Source organism: Aspergillus luchuensis, chromosome 4 (assembly GCF_016861625.1).
Source record: "Aspergillus luchuensis IFO 4308 DNA, chromosome 4, nearly complete sequence".
In the NCBI taxonomy this organism is placed as follows: Eukaryota; Fungi; Ascomycota; class Eurotiomycetes; order Eurotiales; family Aspergillaceae; genus Aspergillus; species Aspergillus luchuensis.
Genome location: NC_054852.1, coordinates 1,526,350 through 1,553,205, shown reverse-complemented (window position 1 = coordinate 1,553,205; position 26,856 = coordinate 1,526,350). Strand labels below are relative to the sequence as shown.

Here is a 26,856-nt window from a genome sequence, read left to right as displayed (position 1 = left end):
CACTCTAGGCGGCTACCAGGTCAACTTCTCCTGGCAGTTGCCTGGCGTTGGCCCGCATTCTGTTATCTTATTTACTAGGCAGGACCAAGTAAGGCAAGGCTGATACCTATTTAGGGACTACTGTAGAGCAGTAGTAGATAGTAGCTAGCCAGTAGCCACCTACCCAAGCGTGATATCACCCGTGCAGTTTTTTTGACGCTCCACTGTCTAAACTAGACCAAATCCGAGCGCAACATAAGGATGCTGCAGTTCCGAGTGACCGAAAAAGGATGATTTGAAAAAAGAATTTATCCGGCATCATATAAATAAATAGTGAGAGGGAAATAATGTATCATATAGCTATTGGTAGTTCACTTAAGTATCCATGCTTACTCTTTCTTACTTGGTGCTCTTCCTACCAATTATCCTTATATTCCATTAGGCTTGGACCTCCTCCCCAACGCCATCCGCTCTTAGTCCACGATCGGGTGGAATGGAAGATCACCGTTTAATTAGGCAGCACCAGCACCAACACCAGCATCCCTGTACTGTTATCCCTAACTTCTACCCAGTACCGATCTGACCTCGGATTGAGGAGATTTCCAGCTATACAAGATTGACCCGAACACTCTCAAGGGGGAATATTATAATGTTCTCCGTTAACATGTGAGCATCGGCACGTCACATGCCTAAAGCTCTCACCGCCCGGATGTCTGGAAAACCGGCCGCATTTGCCATCAGGAACCATGTCATGCCACTGTGAATTCAGCGGTCGTGGACCAAATTGATCCTCTGCAGAGCCATGTATGGACCATTCTATCGGAACTTGATCTCGTGTGGCTCTTTTGATGCGCGCCCGTTCTTGCATTGGCGTAATACGGTCCCCTCCATGCCACACCCGCGCTTAAGCCGTTGACTCAGTCCAAACCACAGCAATATGGCGTGGAGTCATTCAGCTCGTCGCTGGCGGGCTCTTCGTCAATGCTGCACTCCAAAACTACGATTTAATTCCACTCAGCAAGCTCACAGTCCGCCGCCGTGGAGACCGGTATCGGCATTGGACGAGTAGGCTATTCTTGACACATTTTGCCGGGCGTCATTGCTAACGGGTTGCAGATGGGTTGAGCGTGACATCCGTCCTATCAGTTTGCGACAGCTGACCTTCTTTGGACGAACCCTGACGGAATCCCGGCTTATCAGTTCGGCCAACTACGTACGAACTGAGCTTCCAACTAGGTTAGTTCGGTGATTTCATAGCAGCTGATGATCTAACTAACTCCAATCTTTCACTAGACTCGCCCATCGCCTACGAGATATACAACGACTCCCGTATGTGGTGGTGGCCAATCCCCACCTGTCCATGGTGTACGAGCTCTACTACAAGGCATTTGAGCGGTTCCGGACCATCCCAGAGATAAAGACTTTGGATGACAATGACAAATTCTGCGACATCCTACGTAAAACGCTCCGAGAACACCTCGTTGTGATTCCCAAACTCGCAACGGGTGTTCTGGAGTGCCGCGAGCTCGTCCCGTCAGATGTGCTGGACAGCTTCATGAACACACTTCTCCGAGCGGTAAGACCTTGTCTGGTTGGATGGTATGTTTCTCAACTAATACATTGGACCTAACAGAGAATTTCACGCCGCGTTATCGCCGAGCAACATCTTGCTTTAACGGAAACCTTTAACTCCCCATGGCACTTCCCTGGCTCCCAAGATCGCACAGATCTAAATGCCGACTTCGTCGGGGAGGTATTTCTCAGATGCAACGCGAAAGAGGTTGCTGAACGGTGCGGGAAGCTGGCGCAGGATATGTTGCGGCAGAACGGTGGATCGGATAAGATCCCGGAAATCTCGGTGCAGGGTCACCTTGAGGCCACCTTCCCTTACATGCTAAGTCATTTGGAATATATCATCGGTGAGCTACTCCGCAATTCGATCCAAGCTGTGAGTGAACGATACCGGGACTCTACGGAGAAACCACCGCCTATCGAGGTTCTCATATGCGAGGCCCCGCAGCATGTGATCTTGCGGGTATCGGATCAGGGTGGCGGCATACCGCGTAAGGTCCTGCCGTACCTGTGGTCTTTCAACAAGGGCCCTTACAGCACATCACATCTCCAAAATTTGGGACAGGTTCCCGCCATGGCTGCCACCATGCAGGAGCTGTGCGTGCCGACAGAAAGAAAGGATGCGGATCGGGACACGTTCCGCGAGAGCTCGCTGGACTCGCTGACCTCGCGGCCTCCCAATCTGCGTCTGGGGATCGGTCTGCCCATGAGCCGAGTGTATGCCGAGTACTGGGCGGGCAGCTTGGAGCTCCACAGCCTCGAAGGTTACGGAGTGGATGCGTTCCTGCAGATCTCGAAACTCGGCAACAAGAACGAACAGGTGACGACACGTGCGTCGATTGATGCAGTATAGAAGCTCGAAGTACGGAGAGGCTAAATCGTATATACCTTGCAAATATACACGTTAAACGAACACCAACCGCAACAATGACACCTGCCTTTCACATCTACTCTCTACTAGTTGAACTCCCCACTTACCCCAGGTTTTCCGTAGCTCGGCCTTAAGCCCAAACAGGCAAGCGCGGCCCATTTGCGGCAGCTTGCGGGATGACGTCAGCCGGAATGGGATCCGGCCAATTCCAGGCCAAACTAAAAAACATTTCTGCCTTGTTCAGTTGGTGGCCTGGCAAGGGATTGATCGCTCAACTCGGCTGCTGTGTTGTTCTCTCATACTCGACTTGACTTGTGACTTGTGACTTGCTACCCGTGGCGCTGGCTCACAAGGCTGATCAACACTTGGGAAGCCATTTTGATCCTCCATTACCACCTTCCCGTCCCGGTGACGTCGATCTAGAAACACCTGTGAAACCTTGTGACTGATCCGATCCTCTGTCACATTCTTGATTCATATACCATGAAGCGTCTCAATTCCAACAAAGACGACAACGTCCCCATCTACATTTACATCCTGCTGGTGGTGATTTTATCCCTCAGCTTCCTGGGTACCTATCTGGACTCGACCAAGCGTGTCAAGTCTGCCGCACGGTCCTAATCAGTACTACTACTACTATATTGCCGTTATCAACATTACCGTTTAAATCAACAATGATGGCGGGAACATGCTCCATGCTCTGCTTGATTCTTATTACCTTGTTCAGTATGCAGCCCTCTACTTACTTTCTCAAAAAAAAAAAAAAAATTTTCTCTTTGCATCTGAATTTGAAGCTAATTCTTCTGCTCGTCTAGTACCTCCTCTCGGTGTGTTTATGATCTCGGGTTGCAGTGTTGATCTGCTTATCAATATACTCTTGACGATCCTGGGGTTAGTCACTTCTCATCATACTCCTTCTTGTCCTTGCCGTGGTTCCTAAAAGTAGATGGTTTCTGAGCGAGTTCACATTGTGCAGTTACCTCCCCGGCCATATCCACGCATTCTACCTCGAATACGTATACTACGCCAATCGCAACGCAGGGTCAGGAGAAGCACCACGTCGCGCGCCGGGAGTCTATTCCGAACGGATTCAGCGCGGGGGGAATCATCACACGACGTATGGCACGATCCCTTGATGGTGGGTTTTGAATGATCCAAGCTGCATGTGAACATGGCTGTTTCTTTTCCCTTTACATTCAATTGTTCCGGGTATTACTATGTTACGAGACCCTAAAATGAACGACCAAAGTCGATAGCATCATTAACTGGAGTTGAGGTTCTTTCATTTCTACAATGCAAGTACGTAGATGACATGCTCAACCTCAAACCTAAACCCAGCCCATGCCTCCATAAATAAATAAAGAAAAAACACCCAAAATAAACAAGAACAGACCCAATGAATGCAATTATACCATCTCTCCTACATAAACAAACCCAACAATCACTCACTATACTCCCCCACCTACACTGCCCCCGCAGCATTACCAGCAGACGCAGTCCCAGTCCCAGTCCCAACATTCCTCCCCTTCAACGCCGGCAACCCAAAAGCCCTACTCGTGCCCACATCCCCCTTCGTCCTCATCGCACCCCCCGTGTGCGGAGCCCACCACAGCGCCCCCACCCACGGCTGCACATTCCACCCGACAGAAAGCGTCACATTCTCCCGTTCAGCCATCTTCCCCGAAACATCTCCGATGGAGTACTTTGCCCGTTGATCGCGGAGTCTCAGTTTCCCAGGCTCAGACGCCTTCTTACTGGCAGTCTTACTGGAAGATGAAGATGAAGTCTTCTTCGTACTGCGCTTCTTGCTCGCAGACGATGATGCAGAAGGAAAGAATCTCTCGCGCAGGGCATTAAACGAGTACGGCGATTCCGGGGCCGGGATGATGGTGTCCCAGATGACGGAGTGGGAGGGTGCGGAGGTGGTTGGGTTGGAGGGGTCGGAGGGGTAGGTCGCGTAGACGTAGACGAAGAGTTGTTTGGTGTTCCAGTTGAAGAGGGGGGTTAGGTCTTTTGTATGGTTGTCAGTTATGTAGGGGAAAGGGAGATGGGCATTGGGGGGATGTATGTACCAGCGTCCAGATCGAATTTCATGGCGGCGTATTCTTCCTTTCGTGTGCTGTAATAGTGGGGACGACCTTTTGTTCTGTTGGTTTGAGTTGGGTTGGATTAGCTATATTGTGTGGTGTAGATGTGGATGTTATGGGGGTGGTGTATAGGTATCGGGGGAATTGATTGGATTGGAAAGAGGGTGTAAATAAGATGGATGGGAAAACGTACACTTTCACATCGCGCAACTTCACACTAGACGTCACATCGTCAGTAGGATAGAGAAATACGCTGAGAGCAGCGAGACCGGCGACGAAGAGAGCGACGGTCGTGAAGAAGCCGAAGACGCCTTGGGCGCGGTTGAGGGTTGAGTGCATTCTCCCCTGTGTTATATATGTAGGATGATCTCGGGATAGAAGAGGGTGGGGGAGAGTATGAAAAGGAAGATAGGGAGAATAACTCCCTGTGAAGTTGCGATGTCGCGAGGATGCGGGCTTGTAATTTGGAAAGGGAATCAAGAGAAACAAAGATGGGCGGAGCTTGAAGCCACATGGGCCTTTTTCGGGATTGGTTGAGCTGAATGGCTGGCTTATCGATAAGCAATCACTTATCGTTGTATCTCCGATTACTGTCTGTCGCACTTTGCTACAACTTCATTTCACTCGTTGGATTGAATTGCTGCGCGCAAGGTCATTATAGAACAGTCGCATATACTCTCATTATATATATATATATATATATATATATATATATTATGCTTGATTATCACTACAATATCCTCTCAATTTATTTACCTACTTACACTTACCACACCACTTCCTCAACAACACCAACCAATTAACCCCGCATACTCCCTCCCCTCTTTCAATTTCCACACCACAATTAGACCATACATATATACATTACTACAAGATAAAAGGCAAATAAAATGGGCGACCACGTCCTCTTCTTCTACGGTACCCACCCCTCCCTAGTTTATCCACCACCCTACCACTACTAAGATCTCCTTCAAAAAGGAACCCTAATGGCCCCTCCCATCCTCCACCGCGTAATCCACGGCCACTCCACTCCAGAACCATGGCAAAAGGCTCTCCTGACAATCAAACCGGCAATACTGCATGGCTATCGACGTCATCGCGTCCGGTATGCGGATTATCCGGGTATTATACCTACCACACCTTCATCTTCGTCTGGTGCAGATGATGGTGATGATACTGCTGCTGGTGAGGCATCTGTGCTAGGCACAGTAGTGTGGGGATTAACAGACGGGGACGTGTATCGATTGGATCGGTTCGAGGGGAGTGAGTATGAGAAGAGGGCGGTTAGGGTGAGGGTTCTAAATCATCAGCAGCAGGGTGAGGGTGAGGATGGTACCGGGGAGATACAAGCGGTGTTAGGTGCAGCAGCGGAGACAGAGGGCAGCGGTGAGACCAAGGAAGGGGAGGAAGTAGAGGCCGTTACGTATGTGTGGACTGCTGGAAAGGAGCGGTTAGAGAACGCGGAGTGGGATTTTGAGGCGTTCAAGAGGGATAAGATGGCGTGGTGGGTGCAGGCGGATGAGAGGGATTGGTAGGTAGGTAGTAGACATAGAAAGAATAATTTTCAGCTGGGTTGGATCAGATCAGATCAGATCAGATCATCCGATTCTATCACATATCGATATATACAATACATGTCACCCCTCGTCTTGAATTCCACAGAATCACTCGTATGCAAATGCTTTGGTATCTAATGCAACTGTCAACTCAACCCTCCCCTCCCTAGTGTTCCGAAAACGCCTGCGTGCGGATGGCACGGGAAAAAAAAAAAAGGACAAAGCAATTGGTGCATAAGATAGGTATTAGAGATAGTGCTTTTTGTTACTACTATGTGCATGGCTGACTACCTCGTGGGTGTCCCTCGTACTTGGGTCTCGACTGCCACAACTCTCACACCGTCGTCAGGACTATGGCCCTCCGGAGCATCTTCTTCGTTGTTGTGGACAACGGTGCGCGGCTGTGTCTCCGACTCCGGACTCTGTCGTCGTGGCTTTGATGGTTTGGATTTGGTCTTAGGTGGCGCTGCCTCCGGCTGACTGTCTGGGACTAGGACAACATCTTTCTCGGGAGATGCTTCGGGGTGCCGTGACTCTTTGGTGTCCACTACCGGTGATCTTTGGATCTCCTTAGGTTTGTCCTGGCCCGCGCTAGTTCCCGCTTCGGCTTGCGACTGTCGTTCAGAATTCACAGCCTGAGCAAGGCCCTCCGAGCCATTCGACGACTCTTTTTTCCGGGGTGAACGTTTGCTTTCGCTCTCCGCACCCTCCAGCACGGGACTACCGAGTAGGTAACAGACTGGCTTCTTATTCACCATAGTGTCTTTGTCACTGATCTCATGGCGTTTGAGCTGCTCCTGCTCGTCATAAAGCATGTCAAGGAATTTGCGGAGTCGCCGTCGGAGGAGACCGGACTTCAGCGGAGGCCAGTCGTCTTTCGAATCCATCTCCTTCTGAAGAAGCTTCCTGACAAACACATCCGGATCTTGGACGAATTTCTCCAGGTACGCCAGAAGATACAGACCGCAGTCGGAATAGTTGGGCTGCAGGGGAATATCCCGGGCCCTCATACCCTTGATCAGGCCTTTGTCGATTTCGACGCCCTTCTTGGATTTGGCTTCTTCGTATAAATATTCACGAAGGGAGCTTATTGTTGGCGAACGGGGCACATTCAGCGAGTCAAAAGTAATAATGATCGGCTGGCAGACGTCGTATCTAGGGCCCGCTCGCTTTGCCTTTTGTTTGCGAGGCTTAGCTGATGGTTCGGGCAGTTGAGCAGCTTCCTTCGTATCAAGCTTCTCGGGCGTCGTCGCGTTCTCTGTGAGACTGGAAAGAGTTTTGGAAGGCCTTTCTGGGCTAGCTTCGAGTTCAGGCCACTCTTGGTCTGCAGCAGGACTCTCTGCAGGCTGGTCTTTTCCAGCCCCATCAGCTATCCTCATCGTTTCTAGGGATCGCCTAGCTAACTCCGCTCTCGTAGGGCCTGAGCCGTTAGCGTGTTTTTCTTCCTTGTCCTTATCGGTGGCTACTTCCGGCTCTGGCGTTTCAGAGATCTCCTGAACCTGACTGTCTGGTGGCCCCGAAGGCTCTTTTTCGCCTGGTGTTGGTTCATTTGGATCCAGCCCTTCCTGGACAATCCCCTGCAGGCTTGGTAAGTTGCAAATTATAGCAACATACCAGTGCGCACTTTCATTGATTGGAACCACGACATAATCATGACTAAATATGTCGACGGTCCTCGTCCACTTCTGCACGCCGTCATAATTTATGCCCCGCTTTCCTCGAGGGACATTCATAAGTGTATCGTGAAAGAAAGAGTTGAAGAAATAGACTCTCTTCGCCGCGTCACTATTGGTGCGCTCCAGATGATCTTGCAGGAATCGAATGTAGAACCCGATAAGGTTGTCGTTCAAGAACTCGTTCTCGCGCAGTCGGTCAAGGTCGTAAACATCCACCTCGGCCTTCTTTTTCCCAACTAGCGGATAAACAAGGGGTCTACTACACAGTCAGCATCAATGAGTACCATGGTTTGCAGAGTTGCATACTTGTGCCACTTTTCAGTGTTTACAGCTGGCAAAGGTGGCTGCGTATTTTCATCATCGCTATCGTCACTGTCATGTTTGTCAGTCGTTTCTACCACAGAATATTGACCAGCCAATACATACCACACTACAGTAGTCGCGGAAGGAAGACGCGACATGGCTCTTGTGGTGATGCTGGACGCAGACTTCTTCACGGGAATTTCCACACCGGGGTCCGTGGCGCTCTTCGACACACGGCTTGGGCTTGATTCAGGCTGCGATGGGTTCGACTTGTTGGGCTTGGGTGCAGTAAGGGAGGGGTTTGCACGTTCCCGAGAGGCGGCGTCCGGCGGCGACGGCTGTCTCCCAGCGGCAACCCCGTTTTCATCTCGCAGATTGTCCGTAAGCTTCACCCGTTTCGTGGTGTCACGCTGCTTGTCCGGGACTTGCTCAAGGCCGCTTTCCGATGATGGCCGTTTCATTCCATTTGTAGATTGATTAGTTTCTCTTTGGGCCTTGTTGAACGCTTTGTCCATCCATTCGCTACTCTCATATCAGCCTCAGTTCAATAGCAAAAGGTAGTATTCAGGAACAGCAACGAGAGCCAAAGGAAAGCGGCACGAATGGAGAACAGAGAACAGACATACCTTGACTTGTCACGAACGTCGACCTCACCCAATAAACAGCAGAATTCCTCCTTCACAGTGAAAGACATGAACTCGATATCGATCCGGTTATCGAGTTCCGACGTCTTCGATAGCACTAATCTAACCTTATTGTTTGGTGATTCTGCTTTCAGGATCTGTCGTACTCTAGAAAGAGGCGCTTCAAAAACGTTCTCCAAATCTGTCTCTTGACACAGTGCGATTGTGCGTTTTGTCATGTCAACGTGAACCTCAACGGACTTGCCGTCCGATGCCTGCTGTTCGATAGGACCAGTTCGGACGAGCTTCGCTTTGAAGGATCGCTGGTTCGACATTTCGGAAGCTTTGGTCTTCTTGTTCTTCCGTTTCCCTTTCTTGCTTGGCCCGGAGGCTTCGAAAAGAGTTGGTTTGATGTCTTGAGACTGGTGCTCACGGCCTGTCGTGCGTTGACTTCCAAGCTCAGCTCTCTTGTCTCCAATTTGAGCGGGCGGTGGCCGCACCGTTACCGCCCCTTGAAGCTCATCGGGACTCTCCCGCGATTCAGACACCCGTCTTCTGGGTTTTGCCGCGATTTCCGGCTCATGACGCAGACCCATCTTTGTCTTATTTGCAGGGTCCTGTGATTTCGCATTTATGATTTCGACGCTTTGTAGGATCTCATGTTTGTCAGGTCGTTCCTGCTCGGCGCCGGAGTCTACGTCGGCGATGAAAGAATTGTTTCTCCGTCTTTCTTTGGTTGCATTTTTCGTGAAACGTTCGTCGCGGTCATCATCGGACGGTGCTCCGAAGTTGGGTAAGGGACCACGCTTTGGGCTTGGTTGTATCCGGGAAGGTCTCACGATATTTTCAGTGCTTCGGTACTCGTCCACTTTTGAGCGTCTGTTATTCCGCTGTTTCTTTTGCTTCCCTGAACTCTGGCTCAAAGTAGGAGACATACGTGGTGGGTGACCGGCGATGCGGGGCGCCTCCTGAGCGGGGTGCTCAACATCGTTGTCAGACGGTTTTGTGAAATTTCCACGGCTGGAATCGAGGGTATCCTGGCGGCGCCGTTTGTTGGGTCTTTCAGAGCCTGCGTATCCTGTGACATTTCCTGGCTGGCTGTTCCGTAGGCGATTCGGTTTTCCTTGTGCACGAACCGGTCCACTGTCTCGGCCTTTCGATATCGTATCCACAGGTCTGAAAGGTGACTTGTTCCTGCTGTCAGCACGAGCACAGAAGCATTTTCAGTTCCGATCATATCATACCTTGGGCTTATTGCTCTTTGTTTGTCCTGGCACTATAGGGATTCCACCGGGGTCATTCCTAGAAAAAGTGAATCTCGCTGATCAGCATATATTCATATATGGCCGCTGCGCAAAACTGAACGCACCACTTATTGGGAGGAAACAACCTAAGTTCATCGTATGCTTCGGAACGCTGGCGCGACTTGGCATGTGTTGTGTCGCCAGACCTAATATTAATCGAGTCAGTATCACTCGGTCTGCTTCCGCATTGCGAGGCCATATTTACAGGCGACGCATTCCTGAATCTGATCGAGGAACGGTCTGGCGATATTGTGGACGTACAGGTCGGTGTTCGTAAGGATGTCGAAGTCCTTCGGCATTGCTGAAAGCAGTCTATCACGGCCGGTGTTAGCAGAGCGGAAAATGTAAAATTAAAGGCCGAGACATGAGTTGCGAAAGAATGATCGCATGGTAATCTGGAAAGCGCTGGGCGAAGTACGGATACTTACGGTGACCGGATCAAGACTTTCAAGAGATGTATGAAGAGATCCGTAATCTATAGGCGAACCGGAATTCCATGCGCCGGACGTCTCAGTCCGCTGTATGTGGTCGGAGGTCGCATCTGATGGGGGCGCAGGATCGGGGGAGGTTTGCGGGGAGGAGGGGGGTCGACTGGAGGAGCGGCCGGAGAGGAAGTCTGAGAGTTGTTTGAAGAGTGGCATGTAGTCACGAGCGAGGTCATTGCATGACCAGACAGGCCAAGAGGGTTCTCATATTCGGCGAATACCGAGCAGGAATGGGCATGGCGATAGAGAGAAATGCATCATGGATGGGCCAGAAAAGGCGGTGGGAGGATTCTGCCCACCGACGTGCGGAGCCCTACAAATCTGCTGACTAGTTCTTAGTCCGGTCACTAGTGCCCGCACTAGTGGTGTCTCGTGCATTTGCTGTGGATACTAGATAGTCTACAGTATGGCTCTGTAATCACCATTCGGGATGCCAAATAAGTATCAATTTGCAAGATGTAAAGTAGTAATACTTCCTTCAGCACTGAGGCAGCATCTGGAGTTGACACACTTTCATGTTTATGATGTAATGATGTCTGTTACCACTCTTAGTAGTGGATGAGGGCATTAACACAGTCTGCGGATATATATATCCCGTTTACTACTTGATAACATATTAATACAATCACCATGATTGTACCTGCGCATACCGAAGTAATTATTACTTAATATTCATAGTAGTACTATGCTCCTAATCCTATCTATCATGATTAGACCGACTAAAACACTCGAAAATTGTGGAATGGTGTAAAACTACCAGAAAGCAATCTGGTAGAAAGACAAATGAATAATGTATTACAAGAAGCCTAGCCCATAATATCAAGTCATGAGCGATCTGTGAATATCAGTGTAATAGTCAATCTCCATACAATAACACTTGATTTTAAATCTATACCTGTAGTGGTGTCATTATTAGAAGTGGATAGAAAGCCCTCAAATACTACTACTTATTAGTACTTGAGATGCTCCTATCCAACCACAAACAGCACTCAAGGACTGCAAGAATTACAAGCAGGTACTAAACAGGATCTCAATACATCATCACCCCAGCTAAGCATCCACCTCCCTTCATGACACAGTAACTAAGTACATACTTCAGCTCCAAGCTATACACCTACCACGACCAAGTAACTAATGCACCACAGTACCTTAACGCAACCCACACACAGTTGCTCCGCAATGCAGGTTCAACTTTCTACAGTAGTAATGCCCTCCTACCGTCATTGGATATGATAGATCATATCCCTGCCGTAAAATATAGCAGACCAGCCTGCAGGATGTTATATGGCCGGTTTATATTGGCCGTGGCTCCACTTTAGAAATTTCTCTCCAGACTATTCAGATCTAGGTCCCATGAGATGTAGGTAGAATTGGAGGAGATAGTACCCGCGGCTTGTAAGATATGAAGAGATAGGGGAAATAATGAGAAGAAGAAAAAATGAATATTAAGTTGAAAAAGCAAAGATGTGAGTGAAGGACTGGATTGGTAGCAATGAGAATGCTACCGGGAAAAGATGTCGGTGTGGGTTAAGGAATAACTTCATCGCGGTGTTTTAAGAAGTTGTCGGGTTTAGTTTCAGTGCGTTCCGTATGAGGGAAGAAAATAGGTGTAGACAGTAGGACAAAATCGACCCAATTCCACGTGGGTTCTCTAAAAGACCCGAGATTATTGAATTTAATGAAAAATCAAAAGCATGCGGGGAATAAAATTGTAGTAGTTACATGCACTATCGCCTAGTCTGGTCATAAATAAAAGTCCACTAGCAGATCAATAACCAGTTGTTCCGATCACAATTCATGCAGGTGAGGAAGTAGATAGAAGAAGAAGATACTAAGTATAGCAATAATAAAAGTAGTTACGCTTCATCCCATCCGAGCACCCCAAACTTGCATATCCACGTGCAGTAGCAGCGCCCATGAATTGAAATAAAATGGTCAGAAAATAAAAACCCAAATCGAGATCACTCAGTATTTCGCCCTAAATGCCCCGATCCCAAATCATCCCAATGAGATTTTTGTGTGGCCTTTACTATACAGGATCATAACCCACGTAAAGCATGTCAAGATGTCGTGCCTTTTCCTTTATCTCCCTCGTCATTCGCCGTAACTCTTCGTCGATCGCCCAGCTGGTGTTGCTGGTTGTGGTTGTGGTTGTTATGGTGGTGATGGTGATGGTGATGGTGGTGATGGCCGGCGTTTCCGGCGGCCTTCTCCTGGCGAGCCTGGTCGATGGCCGAACGTTGGGCGATACTGTCATCGTGACTCTTCCAGACAATGTTGGTGTCGGCGGGGAAGTTAAGTAGACGTTTGATTGTCTCCCTGCAGAAAATGTTAGTGTACCGGTGATGTCGCTTCCAAGGCAATGTGTCCACGTATGACATACCTGATCTTGATGTTCCGCCCGCCATCGATGCGGGTCCACACATTCAGTACATCCTCCCCGCTCCGCACACTGAGAACCGCACCACAAACCTCATCGCTAGCCTCTGCAAATTGGTCACCGATCATAGCCAGGAGGAGATCCTCCCAGTAGCGATCCGCAACCCCCTTCTTCAGCCTCACCACCCATTTTCCACCTCGCTTATTGGCTTCGTCCTCCCATACCGGACGAATGCCTTTCTTGAAGATATGGTAGTCGGAGACGGTGGGGAGCAGAGAAGGCCTCTTTAGGTGCGAGTAGATCGACCAGAAACTCTCTACTGATGATATGGATGCAAGCGGGGCGGTGGATTTCTCGTAATCGGAGTATTTAGGTGTGGGAGGCCGGTACCAGATAATCCAAGTGGACTTGAGCGGGTGCTCCTTGAGCGTCAAGGCAACACCCTTGGTTTTGCCAGCCTCGGCGGCGGAAGCCTGGTCGACAGGGTTTTCGCGCTTCTCGCCGGGGGTTTTCAGGTCGGAAGGTGCACCGGGAGTTTTGGGGGTTCCAAACGACGCAAAGGCACCGGAGCCCAGGCCGAATGCAGAGGAGGCGTTTGTAGACGGCGAGGACACGCCGCCGGAGAGGGGGGAGAGAGCGTTGAAAGGGTTGGACCGGCCGCCGTGGGAGCTGTCGGGGCCGAAACGCTTGGTGGCGCGGGGAAGTTCAACTCGAGCGCCGTCCGTCCCCGTCATAGACAGAGACAACTTGGAGGTGCTGTAGACAGGAACAAAAGATTAAGAAGGTTAGTTGGGGTCGCATCGGCCACGCAAGTATGCGGGCAAAGTCATCGTGCGGAAGTGGGACGTACTTGGATCGGCGAGTCCAGAGGTTTGCGTTATCCATGGAGATAGCTAGTGACGGCCCAGAAAGCGAGCGATCATCAGCCGGGGACACAGGATCCGGCGGTCGGGTTGTTTTGCGAAGGTGAGGAGGAGAAAGAGATTCGAGGTGGTGGACGAAGATATCGAGCAATAAAGGGAGATCGAGTGACACAGGACCCAAGTCTGAAAATTACTAGATAGGATTAAATTGAGGGTACAAGAAGGGACGCGGCGAGCGGAGCAGTCAGGACGGTAGTCGAGGCGAGACGAGGGATAGATAGTGACGAGTGTTGGTGAGGAGGAATCGTGATCGTGATCGTGAACGTGGCGAAGGAAGTTCTGAAAAGGTCGAGGGGGGGAAGAAGCAGTAGATACTTTGGTAGATGTGAAGTGGGAAAGGGAAGGGAAGAAGAAATGCGGAATTGCGGTTTCTGGAAGTGAAGAAAGAACTTGGGAAAGTCGAGCACTTCCAGCTGCCCGCCAGCCAATCACCATCCCGCCCCGCCTGCCCGCCCGCTCCGTCGTTTTTCCTTGCGGCGCCCTTTATTAACCGCTGAAATTTTTCGCATCTCTTCCTCTTCTTCTTTTTCTTCTTTAAACCCAAGACCACCAACTCAAATCATCGCTGGCTGCACACTTTTGATTCTGTCGAATTTTCAACTGCACTGGCGATTCCGATGAGTGTGTCGAGAATATTTTTAAATACCCGCTTCTAAAACCATCATCACGAGGGCTCTTCCGGGCTCCATGATGCGGTGATGACCTGTATGACGGGACATGCCTTTGCCAATATTATGTTTTTGGCATTGGCTCCCTGAAAATTGAATCGTAGCAGCTGTGGAATCTTTAGTCCGGCGCATCTGTAGTAATTCGACTGTTGCCGGTGCGTTCTTCCTCTCCTTGTCCTGTCTGGCAGTCTGTTCAAATGAACAGCCGCCGACGGCCGCTTCCCGGTCCCCTACGATGCATGATGAAGCTTTCATTCACATACTCTGGTAATCCGAGGTGCTCAACCGCTTCCACACTACTACTACGGTGGTGTAGGCATTTGCTGGTCGAGTGTGAGGTCCACAGGCATGTCTGATTGCCGCGATTTGCTCATCGTTTTGCGTATTACTGCTCTGCCTCATCAGTTGCTGACGTGGCTGTTTGTAGTAGATTGCCCCATGGTAGACTAGCAATTGTCCTCAGTACGAGTTCCCTACTGCTACACTCACACTCAACGCTATTTTGGTGATTCGCTTTTGAACGACAGCACAGATCGGATGATCTTCTGCAACAACTGCCCCTGTACACAAGAATAACATGGAAAGAGATAATGGCATTGTATTGTCGTATCAATAGAATCTATACACAGATCAAGTGTGCCCAGGATGGAAAGGCCTCAACCGTCAAAAATGCTGGACCATAAATGTAGGATGCTCGGAAGTCAAATCTCCGAGGAAAATGAGGCAGCGTGCATGTCGCCCGTCGGTCATAGTTCCGCATAATAGATGATAGTGGTAGGGGTAGGTGAGGGGGAAGAAAGGCTTACGGAAGGAGTTCTGTCATAGGAGCTAGCCCCGGTGATGTTATAATTTGCGAGACTTCCGTAAGATGCACAGCTTCGTCAACGCACGCTTGGGATGGCGCACATGCTTTCCGAAAACCCCTATTTCATTGCGCTGGGGTTCGAAAGTTCGTATAGTCGGCATGCTGGGGAGGGCTGCACGGATGTTACATCCAGGCTTCACTGACCCGGGTGTGGCGCAGAAGGTGGTCCGCTTTCAGACCCGTCTTGCTTGACACGCTTAGGATCTCTCTCGCTCGGAGGTGCAGATGGTGCCCCCTTGCGCTTCTCCTTATCCCGCTGATACTCAGCACGACGTTCTTTGTCCCTCTCGCGACGGAGAGCCTTAGACTCAAATTCATGCCAGTCACCTTCAATATTCTCCAATCTGAGATGCATTAGCGACAGTCAAACATGGGTTATTAAGCATTTAAACTTACTCGACGGCTTGTTGAGCACTTGGTTCCTCTGAAACAAAGTATGGGTGTGACAGAATCTCCTCGGTACTTGGCCGTTTTGTAGGATCGTAGCGGAATATTTGCGAAACCAAATCCAGAGCAGCGGGTGATAGAACTTCCCGGTAGACCTCTTCGAATATTCTCTTGCGTCGCTCAGTCGGCCGCATCAGCTCGAACCAGGGCATCTCGACAATGTCTGGCCACTCTTGCCGAGTCGGCGTACCAAGGGAATTGTAAAGCTTCTCCAATTGACTGATCTCTCCGCCCTCGCCAGGAAAGACAGCCTTCTTCGTAAACATCTCCACGTATACGCACGCCGCACTCCAGACATCGACCGCTGGTCCATACCTGGTTTCACCCAACAAAAGTTCGGGTGGTCGATACCATATGGTGATGACACGATTGGTGTAATCTAGTTGGCGACTCTTAGAAAAGAAACGGGCCAATCCAAAGTCCGCAAATTTCAGTTGTCCTCTGTTGCTGATGAGGATGTTGGCGGCCTTGATGTCACGATGCATGACTCCTCGGTGGTGCAGGTAGTTCAAACCCTCAAACATCTGTTTAGCCAAGTCTTTCTTGTGAGCTGCCGTCAGCGTGAAGGTTGGATGATTGATCAAGCCAGTCAGATCGTGCGAGAGATATTCAAAGACCATGAAACACTCGTTTCTCTCAACCATTACTTCCAACAGGCTGACAACGTTGTTGTTGCGAAGATGTTGAAGTAGTTTGATCTCCCGCACAGCTGTGACGGGAAAGCCGTCCTTCTCGCCTTCCATTCGGATCTTTTTCAAAGCAACCTTTTTCTGTGTGTAGACATGAATTGCCTTGAAAACCTTTCCATATGTACCGGCACCAATGACAGACTCATTGCCAGGCTTTCGATAATAGACCGAGTCCGACTGGGCAAACTCTTCGGATAGGGTGGGACGTGGCTTGGGACGGGTCATGATCTTTGGCTGCTTTTTTGGTTCAGGAGAACGCTCGCGACGGCGCTCGGGACGGAAGTCTTGTCTTCGATCACCTCTCCTCCTTTCATTGCGATGTTCGAATCGTCGGTCGTCTCTTCTCATATCGCGTGGGTCTCGAGCTTCACGAAAGCTGCGGGGTTCCCGGAATTCTCTGCGGTCCATCCTCCCTCGATCTCGGTCCCTGTCGCGCGGCCGATCACGGTCGCGGTCCCTATCTCTGTCACGATCACGACGGTCATAACGTGTGTCAGGCTTAAACTTCGGTGGCGGCGGGCCACTCGATAACCTATTGCGGGGAGGTGGCTCAGCAGCGCGCGGCGGTGGCTCTCGTGCCAGCATTCTTTGGGCCAAGTCGGGAACCGGCTTGGGAGCTGGAGCCGGGGTAGTCTTTGCCTTGAAAGCGAAACTGATTTTGCCCCCTTTGTTGGGGGTAGCAGATGAATTAGATTGTTGCGTAGCATTAGTTGGAGGTGGGTTGCCTTGAGCATCACCTCCCGCAGTAGCCTTCGAACCGTCATCTTCTGTGTGGGTTTCTTTCCTTGATGGTGCAAACCGGTCACCATTATCGTCAACATGGGACCTTTCTTCGTTGGCCGGGGGCGGTGGTGGGCTGGCTGATGGTTGCCTATAGGGCTCGTGAGGGCTGGAAGGGCCTCGACCTCGGGAATCACCCCTCCAATGTGCTTTGTTAAAATTGCTTCGGCCATGTGGTGGTCCATTATTATGGCCCTGAGGCCCCGAGTTCATAAAGCGACGGTCGCTGCCATGTCCTTGATAGCCGCCACGGTACCCTGAATGTCCACCACGGTAAGATGGCCCTGAATATGACGAACTGTGACCATGTGGACCACTCGTAGTGTAGTTGTTCTGCCGGTACGGAGAGGTAGGGCTATAGAATTGTCCGATGTTAGTCTGATGCTGCGGAGAAATGTCCTGAGATGACTCGACTTACACATGCTGACCCCGTCCCCCGCGTCCGCCCGAGTACGGAGAACCAGGCTGTGGCGATCCGTGGTAAGAATTCGTCGGAGTAGCGTTCTGCATCGTCGAGGAGTATTGGGAGGCATCGGCATACGGTCGAGATGTTCGCGGGCGCTGGAATGCATCGCGTGATGTCTCCCCGTTGGCCGAAACACTAACATTATCTGCATCATGCCCCGGAGCTTCCCGAGACGGAGACAGAGACCCGAACGAGTCGCCCGCTGCTGAGCGGGCGGGTCTGGCGGAGTTCATCGTTGGATCACCCAGAGAATTGCGGCGAGAAGCTATAGATAATCTCGAATCACCGGACTGCACAGAGTGACGCGAAGGTGATCGATAGCGGGGCTCGTTCTCGAGTTCGTCTTCCGGCAAAGGGCTATGAAAGCGACGCCGAGGGTATGCGTAAGATTTCCCACCACGTACGGGAGACCTAGAGCGCCTAGGTCGTGGGGATATTGGACGTCTACCCCCGGGTGGGCGTCTATCTCTCCCTCGTCGGGGGGATGGTCTCCGACCAGACCGACCCCGAGTTGCGAATCGTCCTCGCCTGTTGGATGGCAGACCTCGATCCAGGTCGTCACTGTGGTTGGAAGGAGGATAGCGATGACTTGGCCGGGTGGGAGGCTGATCGAAGCCACTGGGAGAAGGACTGCGCGTCCTCTTACGCTTGAAGGGAGGCGGAGCGGATGGTGAGTGGTCGCGCCGATGGTGGCCTCTATCGTTGGTGTTTTCAGCTTCGAGAGAACGACGCGATTCCAAGCCAGGATAATCAGCGGGTAAGGGTGAGCGATCACGGCCTAGTTTCCGACCAGGGTGAAATTCCGAATGTGGAAGACCAGGGGAGCCACGGGCGGAGACGGTGCTAGGGGACAAATCACGGTGTTGGCGAGGTTCGTGGTGAGGTGGAGGAGGAAAGGGACGCGGTGGCGGCGACCGTAGAGGAAGCTCGTCGTCGGGTCTGCCCTCTTTGGGTCGGCGACGACGCTCACGGTCGCGAAATTTGTCCCTTCCCCTATCGCGGTACGAGCCTCGAGGCCGGTGCTTCTCCCGGTCTCTGGGGTCTCTAGTGTCGCTGGTGGCTCTCCACTGGTCTCTCAACACCGGACTCCTGCGGGACCCAGCCATGTATTCTCCTTCAGCTGCATCGGATTCCAACAGAAAAGGAAGGAAAAGCAGCAGGGATCAGAATGACCGGCCCACTGACGGATGAGGAGGTTCGCATGTAGATGTCAGCGTTAGGATAATCCGGTGGAGCCTATCCTCTCGTCTAGGCTGGTCGGGGCGTGTGTCGGCCGCGTTCACAGTTCTCTTTCTGTCGGGGGATTGGGTGGTGCGGAAGACCGGTTTTTCCGGGGGGTTTTGAGTTGACGGAGGGAGGATGGGAAAAAGGCGTCGCAAAGGCCGGCAGTTCTGGGCAGAAGCAGATCGTCAATGTCCGGGAACACCTTTCGAACCGGCTGCAGAATGTAAAGTGCAGGGGAAAATGGGTATTCTAGAAGGGAGAAGGGGGGGAACAGACGCACCTCGCAGTCTTGCTTTTTGGTTGGTCCCGAGGGGGAATTAATTTGCTTCCTGTGGCCGCTTTCGTTGGCCTTGGAGCACTAGATAATACGAAGAACCACCATGAGTTGCAAGGTGGTGATGGAACGGGAGTCTACTTTGATGGCGGGAGATTTTTAGTGAAGAGAGTCAGTCCAGCAGGTGACTCTGGGGCGGCCCAACACCGACGAGCCGCTGATCCAGTGTTCCTCCTTGTCCGATCCCTTCTTCCTCTTTCACTTCCGGGGTTGCCAGTAGTTTGGCTCTTACTACGGATGCTGGCGCAAGGCCGCGGTGCAGAGACGGCAAAACCAGGTGACGGCCGGTATTGCTGTCCGGTATGACCCCTTAGGACGCTTTGGCCTGGGGGATGGAGAGACATGGAGGCATTCAGTTGTCGAGATCCCCCAGTCAAATATGAGCGTCGCTGAATAGCACATCCTCAGCCCAGTAGTATTCACTCCATGCCCCTGCCTCGATCATGGCCATTGTTTCCATGTCCAGGCCACGGGAGGGCTTCAAGTCTTCTCTTCCATCATGGTCCAGCTGCACCAAACTCTGCCTTTTCTCCTACCCCTTCTTGCACTTCTGCCAATGATAATCTGTCTTGGGTTCATGTTCGGGTATTTCGTCTTCCCTCCAATTTTTGTCGCGTAGAACATCACCATGTCTTCCCCACCTTTTACAGGCTCATCACCTGCATATAGCGCTTTCGGTCGCTGGCTGGAAGAGGAAGCATATCCTTCCCACAACAGAACACACCTATCTACGGAGAGCAAATAAACCGCAAATTGACAAACATTGACAAAAATGATCAGAGCAAACACCTTGCTCAGGCGAGTTGTAGTAGCAGCACCGACGCAGATGGATGATTCCGCAGTGTTCAGTTGCGGCTCACCAGATTAGTTTCTTGCCATCAGTGGGTGTGGTGTAATAAGTTGAGCTATCGTAGGCGCCCAAAAATGCCCAAGCGCCGTTCACTGCTTAACGTATTCAAGGCCCGCATGCTTCCTGACAATGATCAAGAAACAAGAAGCAGAAGGGGTCGATGTTGAAAGACAGCGGTGTAAGTCTTCGAGATACCGAAGACATAGGGTAGTCGAGCCTTGTGAATGGGGAAGATATCAGGTATCATAGAGGACAATGTCATCCGTCTAATTACTCAAGTGTTCGACGGTCGGCGACCTGACTTTGGCACACCACGTCGAAACCATATTTGAATCCTGGGTAAGAACCGAAGGTAGGCTCTAGCTATATCACAAGCCACGCCACAGATACAGGTAGTTGTACTCACACTCATCCAATTTCTGGAGAGCATACGGTTAATGTTTGCCATGTACGTACCTGCCGTTGATGTTTGGGGTGAAGTCATTGAGCCTCGAGGAACTCCGGGGAAATCCGGCATCTAAGCCTACCCAGCAAACACATGGCCTGCCAACCATACTGGTTGTGAGAGCAGAAAGAGGTTATTTCCCAACCATCCTGAGGTAAATCGGCCATCAAAAGCCACTTGCGAAAGCGATGTTTATCAAGGGTACCGTAGAGGATCGAGACGTGGCTGTTCATGACGTGTATGTAGGCGGTGGAGATGCGGGCTTTAGGTGAGGCACTCCCAGTCCAACTCAACCGAACACATCGTAAACGTACGTGGCTAGGACCAACCCTAGCGGGCTGATTAACGTGCAAAGAGGCCCCAAAGTCATCTTTATTGCTCCAGGGACCTCCAACCAGAGCTTATCCGCAACGAAATATCAGAGGACAGGGGCAGGTCGGTACATGGACTATTGTTGACTTTGGTGACAGGTCAAGGGTGGCCGTAAGCTTGAAGCAACGGAGGGAATGCCGCCCGCGGTCACGTGGTTCGGCGCCGGATTAGCCTGGTCTCCGGGGCTGGATAGCCACCAAGATTATGGACTATTCAACTTTGTTGTTGACTTGCTTTACAAACAATGCTTAGAGCTTATGACTTACTACTCTTCACAGTTGGCTAGCGGGGATATAGCTAATATAATTTGCAGTATGATTGTTTATTGTATACTAGTAAAGAGCTTTGCTGAATGGAAGTTGAACTAAATCTTACCTATTGCACTGCAATAAATCCTGCTCTAAATCCTGCCTAGAGGCTATTTCAAATATTGTATTTTCATTACCATTGGCTGGGCTACTATTTTCTGGTTTGATTACTCTGCTAAGCGAGAAATATTCTGCTCGTTTACTAGTACTTTGATAGCATGTAACCTGTCTTGCCAGTACTAAGTTCTAAAAAGCCTTAGTATACAATGTAGAGGGAGAGACTGGAAAGACTGCTAGCAGACATCAACACTCTAATCTCATGTTCTGGTAGTTTTTGCACCTTCTCTTTGTTATACATATTATTATCTAGCAAGGAGTATAATATATATTTGCTTCTTTTTGCTATTCTCATTTCCTTACTGACTTCTAGACTAGTCCCCAACCCCTACTAGTATTGTGCAATTATAAGTTCATAATGAAAAACGCCAACAATCTGGTGTTGCCCAATCCTTCCCAATTTTACTTACAGAACATCCAGTAATATATGCCGATGCAAAGAAATTTCGAGCTCTACTGCCAATGCTCCCCTCCAACCCGCTTACCGAGTATGCTATTCAACAGCTGCTCGGGAGGATTTGCAGATGAGAAGTCCTATACGGTGCTAATCCCATTTGAGTGTGCACGCCATTTTAGCAGATCTTCAGTTCAGACCTATCATCAATCATCTGGTCGATCGATCCGATTCCCTCTTTTCTTGTGTTATCAATAGCCCGTATTCCCTCATACTCCTCACGAGCACCCCCTTGTCTTGCACAGACAATTCTCCATATGATTACCACCACCACCTTACCACTGAAACCGCATCATGATACTCAGCGGACTTGAAGTCGTCACCCGCCAACTGGTGCAGAATCTCCGCGGTGCCACCCAACAACAACCCTGCGGCATTGATCTCACCCTTCGTCAGATCTCCAAATGGACCTCCGCAGCGACTATTGACTTCGATAATACGAAGCGCCAGGCAGCCAGAACCTCTATCTTGCCGTTTGAGAACACAAGTCACGCCGTTACACTGCCACCAGGCGCTTATTTGGTCGACTTCAACGAAACTGTCCACGTTCCACGGGACTGCATGGGCAGTATTTTCGCGCGGTCATCCCTCTGGCGCTCTGGGGTGGGGATCACGGCGGGTGTTGTCGACGCCGGGTATGAAGGTGCTCTCGGTGCCCTGATGGAGGTCAAGAATCCCCACGGCGTCGTTCTGTACCGAGACGCCAAGCTCGCCCAGATTGTCTTTGAGGAGTTGAGTGAAGAGGTGGAAGGATATAGTGGTATCTACCAGGCTTCCACGAGCAGTGTTGGGCGTGATGGAACGGGTCAGACTTCAAGCACTCAAGCAGGGGATACTATACTTAAAAGATGAGGCAGGCATTGGGACACTCGACGACATCGTAGCTAGACCGGCCACTCAGGTTTGGCATGGAGTTTTCTTGCCCCGTACCATCAATTTTGAACTTGACCAGCGATTACCAAATGGGTTACCTATACAATGCGTCGCCACTGGCATGTTTGGCCCCATTGCCATTCTCCAGCTTGGTGTGCCACTGACATTAATAGGTTCCTTTTGGAGGAGATCATAATGTATTTGAACTAGGCATATCTAGAGAGGACACGAAAAAGAATATTAGCTCAAATGACTCCAAGAATGAATATGGAGGGAAAGATATTCTTGTTTCAGTATAAAGAAAGGATTCTTTCTTCATTACGGTAGATTTGAACATGGTGAAGGTTCAGCATATAATTGAACTAGATGATGTTTAACTAATAGGGGGTGTAACTGCAAGAGTATGCTGAACCCACAGAGTAGCTAGAGCAGATATGATATGGCACTATGTTAGATATATTGCAATACTAGCTAAAAAGAGAAATAGTAGAGATAGTAGCCGAAGTACTGTACTTGATGTAGGTTTGTAGGGTATACAAACAGGAAAACAGCTAGTTAGAATGATACGATGTTGTTGGCCTCCACTGGAGCCTGGCATCACCTGATCCATCGCCACCTTTACCCATGTGGTCCCTGCTCACTACCACCATCACACCGTATTGGAATTTTGACCATAGACATATACAATGACTTATTTCCTGACCTACCTATTGAGGCATAATGGCAATACTAACGGCTTATTATCAACCTTTTCTCTTTCTTAGCACTCGGACTCTATAACTAAGGTGCCGATAGCACTCAATCTTGAAGAGAACTAATCAACGCCGTATTCGATACTGTGAATCTCTCAATGAGTATTCATCCTCATGTAAGTATTCGTGACAAATGCTCTCTGACCCACTGCTAACAGACTTACTGGCGAAATACACAGCAAGTCTGGACACTGATGAAACATATACTCTTCTTTCACGGGATTTGCAGCTTGTCAAATATCAATGGCCTGGCATCGCCCCTTTATGATCTCCAGAACTCAACAATAAATATCCTAGATATGGCCTTTTCATGTAACAGCAATTTCTGTCGCTTTTTCGGCACGTCAATGTGGATCAGACAAGCCTTTTACTCCCCCTCCTCTTTTCTTCATTTGAAACAGGTCTGCGAACTGCCTGCCAACAATACACCGTTCTTGTGGTTCTCCCCATCCACAAACCAGCACTCGCAAGTGTTCGTCCGATACCTTGGAGATGAACAACTACTTTGACCGCCATATCCTTTAATCAGCGTCATAAAGCCTACAATCAATGGTTCCTGCATGGTGATGGGGTGCATTACGTGGTTCCCGAACCAAGCATTTTCTTTAATGAGCAGGCGATGCCCCACAGTGTTTGACGATTGTGATAGCTAAATCGCGTTGCTGAATGGTGATAGGTCTGAGATCTATCATCGCTCCTAGTATACGTTTGGAATAAGTTAGAGTACTGAACCCATTGTGGATATTCGTCGTCATCAACGGTGCCGTCAGTGCCATGCAGAAATTTGGACGTGGGTCTGAAAGAAGCACACTTTAAGCTTACCAGTGATAAGATCATAAGGTCGTTGGAGGTCCACTCATTCGTGACCTCCAACCTCCGGTTTTGTCATTTGACGAGCTACAGATTCCACCATCTACTTTAGTCCACACTTCCCTTGTTTCTTTCCATGCATCCACTATGTTCTACCGGCGGAGACTAGCCCTCGTTAGGCAACAATCGGCACATCTCCCGTTTATCAACAACAGAGCGAGTGGGGGATCTCTATCTAACCTATTGAACAGGATGGCAACACCCTCTAACTGGAATGCTGCTTTACTGTGAAGAGCATGATATCCGCTTTTGTCTCCAACGATCAATCTATATGGCTCGGAAAATGCAGGTACCGGGCTAGGCTTTCCCCTCCTTTCTCGGTTGGAGTAACCGTTCCTGGGAATAGTAGCTGAGCTTGATTTGATGCCGCCGACGTCTCACGATCTCCTTCTGTAGATATATAAGCAGTTCTCTCACTCTGCTTGTTTGAGATTCAACCCATCAGACTTCTAACCGTCACTCTTTTATCAGTACAGCCATTCTTTTCCTGCTTGACATATCAACCCCATGAAGTCCGCTACACCCTTCCTCGCCGCGGCCGGCGTGGCTGCAGCCAAGAACTGCAGTGTCGACAACATTGCTCGATTCCTTCCCAAGAATGCAACCGTCTTTTACGCCAATTATTATGAAAAGGGATATAACTTCACCCCTCCCATTGAATACAACTATGGCCTGACCTCCGACCCCATGGGCATCAGCGCCTATGAACTTCCTCTTGCCGGCTGTGTTGCCCAGGCCAACATCTCCCTGCCCAACAATACCCAGCACAGCGTCGGTCTAGTCCTCCCCGACGAATGGAACGGTAGATTCATGGCCGTCGGCAACGGCGAATTCGCCGGATCTGTCGGCTGGTCTTCCATCATCAACACCATGTGGTACGGCTTCGCCAGTGTATCAACCGATACCGGCCACGAGGGCAACAACGGAAGCTTCGGCTACCACAACGAAGCTGCCCTCACCAACTGGGGCTACCGCGCCCTGCACGACGCCGTAGTCAACGGCAAGAAGGTCACCGAGGGCTACTACGGAAAGGACATCTCCTACAGCTACTACCGGGGTTGCTCCGCCGGTGGCAAGCAGGGCTTCAAAGAAGTCGAGATGTTCCCCGACGACTTCGACGGCGTAGTTGCCGGCGCACCAGCCTGGTGGACTTCTCACCAGCAGCTCTGGAACGTCCTCACTGCCATCTGGAACCTCCCGGAAACCGCCGACTACCACGTCAGCGACGCCCAAATGACCGCCGTCCAGGACGAGATCCTGAAGCAGTGCGATCCCCAAGACGGCCTGAAAGACAACATCCTGCAGAACCCCTTCGGCTGTGTCTTTGACCCCGTCCCCGTGATGTGCAACGCCACCTCCTCCAACAACACCTGCGTGACCCCTGCCCAACTCAAGACCGTCAACAAGCTCTTCAACCCCTGGTACGAAGCCAACGACACCCTGATCTTCCCCGGCTACACCCTGGGCACCGAAGTCGGCGCTCCCAGCCTGGACGACGACTTCGTCACCTACATCCAATATATGCTCCAGATCGGCGGCGACTGGACCTGGAAGGACTGGAACCCGGACCTCGTGGCCCTCTCCGACAAGATCAACCCCGGAAACGCCACAGCCGACGACTTCGACATCTCCCCGTTCTACAAGAAGGGAGGCAAGCTCCTCCACTACCACGGCTACTCCGACCCGTCCATCGCCACCGGCTCCTCCGTCTATCTGTACAACCACATCCAAGAAGCCCTCCGTCCCCAGGACATCCCCATCGACGACTTCTACCGCTTCTTCCTGATCCCCGGGATGGAGCACTGCACCGGCACGCCCTCCGACCAGGACGCCCCGTACTACATGAACGGAGACAGCCAGGCCGCTTCTCTCTCCGGAACCGTGTTCGGAGTGCCCGGATTCAATGACCCCAAGCACGATCTCGTCCTGGCTATTATGAACTGGGTCGAGAATGGCACTGCCCCTGACTATCTCATCCCGACTAAGTTCAAGAACGATGATGTTGCTGATGGCGTCGACAAGCAGAGACCGATTTGCCCTTATCCCCAGCTGGCTAGATACAAGGGCTCTGGTGATGTGGATAAGGCTGAGAACTGGTACTGCGGTACTCTTTACTAGGGAGCATGTCTTGCTTCTTCATAGGTGTATATGGATGGATGTTTGATTTGTTGTGGTTGGTGCTGCTTTGGTACCTGTTCGTATGTATATAGTACCGACTGGGACCTTGGGTTCTGTATCATAATAGTGTAGTAGATGCTTGATACACTTTTGTACTATAAAATGTCCAAAAATGCTATCTGTACTTCTGGTATTACGTGTCTCACACTCGTAGTGTCTAAAACAGGTGCGGACATAGGTCAGAAGGATACATTGCTTTGCCTTCTACCCGAGTTAGCCATACATTTGAAGGCACTAGGTTGCTCCAAGGTCTAGGCAGTAGTTATCTCATACGTGGCTGAGAAGTCGAAGACTCTACTCACTCATTACGACAAAGTAGTACCTATTTCCAATGTCACCCAGTACTAAACACTCGAAGATACATGACTATTGAACCAATATCCTTCGTCCTACCTAATTCTAGAT

The 26,856-nt window shown here is 50.4% G+C and overlaps 10 protein-coding genes across 10 annotated transcripts; 6 read left to right on the top strand and 4 right to left on the bottom strand.

The window, feature by feature from the left end:
* Window positions 1-916: 916 nt before the first annotated feature.
* Window positions 917-2,404, top strand: AKAW2_40561A (protein kinase PKP2; the record flags this gene model as incomplete). Its single annotated transcript, XM_041688903.1, has 4 exons — window positions 917-1,044; window positions 1,096-1,215; window positions 1,273-1,555; window positions 1,613-2,404. The coding sequence occupies 4 exons, from the start codon at window positions 917-919 to the stop codon at window positions 2,402-2,404; spliced, it is 1,323 nt and encodes a 440-aa protein (XP_041542641.1).
* An 853-nt stretch (window positions 2,405-3,257) lies between these two features.
* Window positions 3,258-3,558, top strand: AKAW2_40560A (YqaE/Pmp3 family membrane protein; the record flags this gene model as incomplete). The annotated part of the gene is made up of 2 exons (XM_041688902.1): window positions 3,258-3,313; window positions 3,399-3,558. 2 exons carry the CDS (start codon window positions 3,258-3,260, stop codon window positions 3,556-3,558), a joined length of 216 nt encoding a protein of 71 aa, XP_041542640.1.
* Window positions 3,559-3,884: 326 nt separating this feature from the next.
* On the bottom strand, window positions 3,885-4,848 carry AKAW2_40559S (signal peptidase complex subunit SPC3; the record flags this gene model as incomplete). Its single annotated transcript, XM_041688900.1, has 3 exons — window positions 3,885-4,432; window positions 4,495-4,568; window positions 4,703-4,848. 3 exons carry the CDS (start codon window positions 4,846-4,848, stop codon window positions 3,885-3,887), a joined length of 768 nt encoding a protein of 255 aa, XP_041542639.1.
* Window positions 4,849-5,399: 551 nt separating this feature from the next.
* AKAW2_40558A (gamma-glutamylcyclotransferase family protein) lies at window positions 5,400-6,044 on the top strand (the record flags this gene model as incomplete). Its single annotated transcript, XM_041688899.1, has 2 exons — window positions 5,400-5,427; window positions 5,488-6,044. The coding sequence occupies 2 exons, from the start codon at window positions 5,400-5,402 to the stop codon at window positions 6,042-6,044; spliced, it is 585 nt and encodes a 194-aa protein (XP_041542638.1).
* A 308-nt stretch (window positions 6,045-6,352) lies between these two features.
* On the bottom strand, window positions 6,353-10,612 carry AKAW2_40557S (SUMO protease ULP2; the record flags this gene model as incomplete). Its single annotated transcript, XM_041688898.1, has 9 exons — window positions 6,353-7,997; window positions 8,048-8,113; window positions 8,168-8,566; window positions 8,671-9,535; window positions 9,605-9,854; window positions 9,912-9,969; window positions 10,037-10,117; window positions 10,177-10,283; window positions 10,400-10,612. 9 exons carry the CDS (start codon window positions 10,610-10,612, stop codon window positions 6,353-6,355), a joined length of 3,684 nt encoding a protein of 1,227 aa, XP_041542637.1.
* A 1,904-nt stretch (window positions 10,613-12,516) lies between these two features.
* On the bottom strand, window positions 12,517-13,721 carry AKAW2_40556S (eukaryotic translation initiation factor 4E; the record flags this gene model as incomplete). The annotated part of the gene is made up of 3 exons (XM_041688897.1): window positions 12,517-12,775; window positions 12,840-13,592; window positions 13,687-13,721. 3 exons carry the CDS (start codon window positions 13,719-13,721, stop codon window positions 12,517-12,519), a joined length of 1,047 nt encoding a protein of 348 aa, XP_041542636.1.
* Window positions 13,722-15,428: 1,707 nt separating this feature from the next.
* On the bottom strand, window positions 15,429-18,780 carry CTK1 (putative protein kinase; the record flags this gene model as incomplete). The annotated part of the gene is made up of 3 exons (XM_041688896.1): window positions 15,429-15,636; window positions 15,689-17,563; window positions 17,627-18,780. 3 exons carry the CDS (start codon window positions 18,778-18,780, stop codon window positions 15,429-15,431), a joined length of 3,237 nt encoding a protein of 1,078 aa, XP_041542635.1.
* Window positions 18,781-22,072: 3,292 nt separating this feature from the next.
* Window positions 22,073-22,630, top strand: AKAW2_40554A (putative dUTPase; the record flags this gene model as incomplete). Its single annotated transcript, XM_041688895.1, has 1 exon — window positions 22,073-22,630. One exon carries the CDS (start codon window positions 22,073-22,075, stop codon window positions 22,628-22,630), a length of 558 nt encoding a protein of 185 aa, XP_041542634.1.
* Window positions 22,631-23,597: 967 nt separating this feature from the next.
* AKAW2_40553A (uncharacterized protein) lies at window positions 23,598-23,912 on the top strand (the record flags this gene model as incomplete). The annotated part of the gene is made up of 1 exon (XM_041688894.1): window positions 23,598-23,912. One exon carries the CDS (start codon window positions 23,598-23,600, stop codon window positions 23,910-23,912), a length of 315 nt encoding a protein of 104 aa, XP_041542633.1.
* An 868-nt stretch (window positions 23,913-24,780) lies between these two features.
* On the top strand, window positions 24,781-26,391 carry AKAW2_40552A (uncharacterized protein; the record flags this gene model as incomplete). Its single annotated transcript, XM_041688893.1, has 1 exon — window positions 24,781-26,391. The coding sequence occupies one exon, from the start codon at window positions 24,781-24,783 to the stop codon at window positions 26,389-26,391; it is 1,611 nt and encodes a 536-aa protein (XP_041542632.1).
* Window positions 26,392-26,856: the final 465 nt, after the last annotated feature.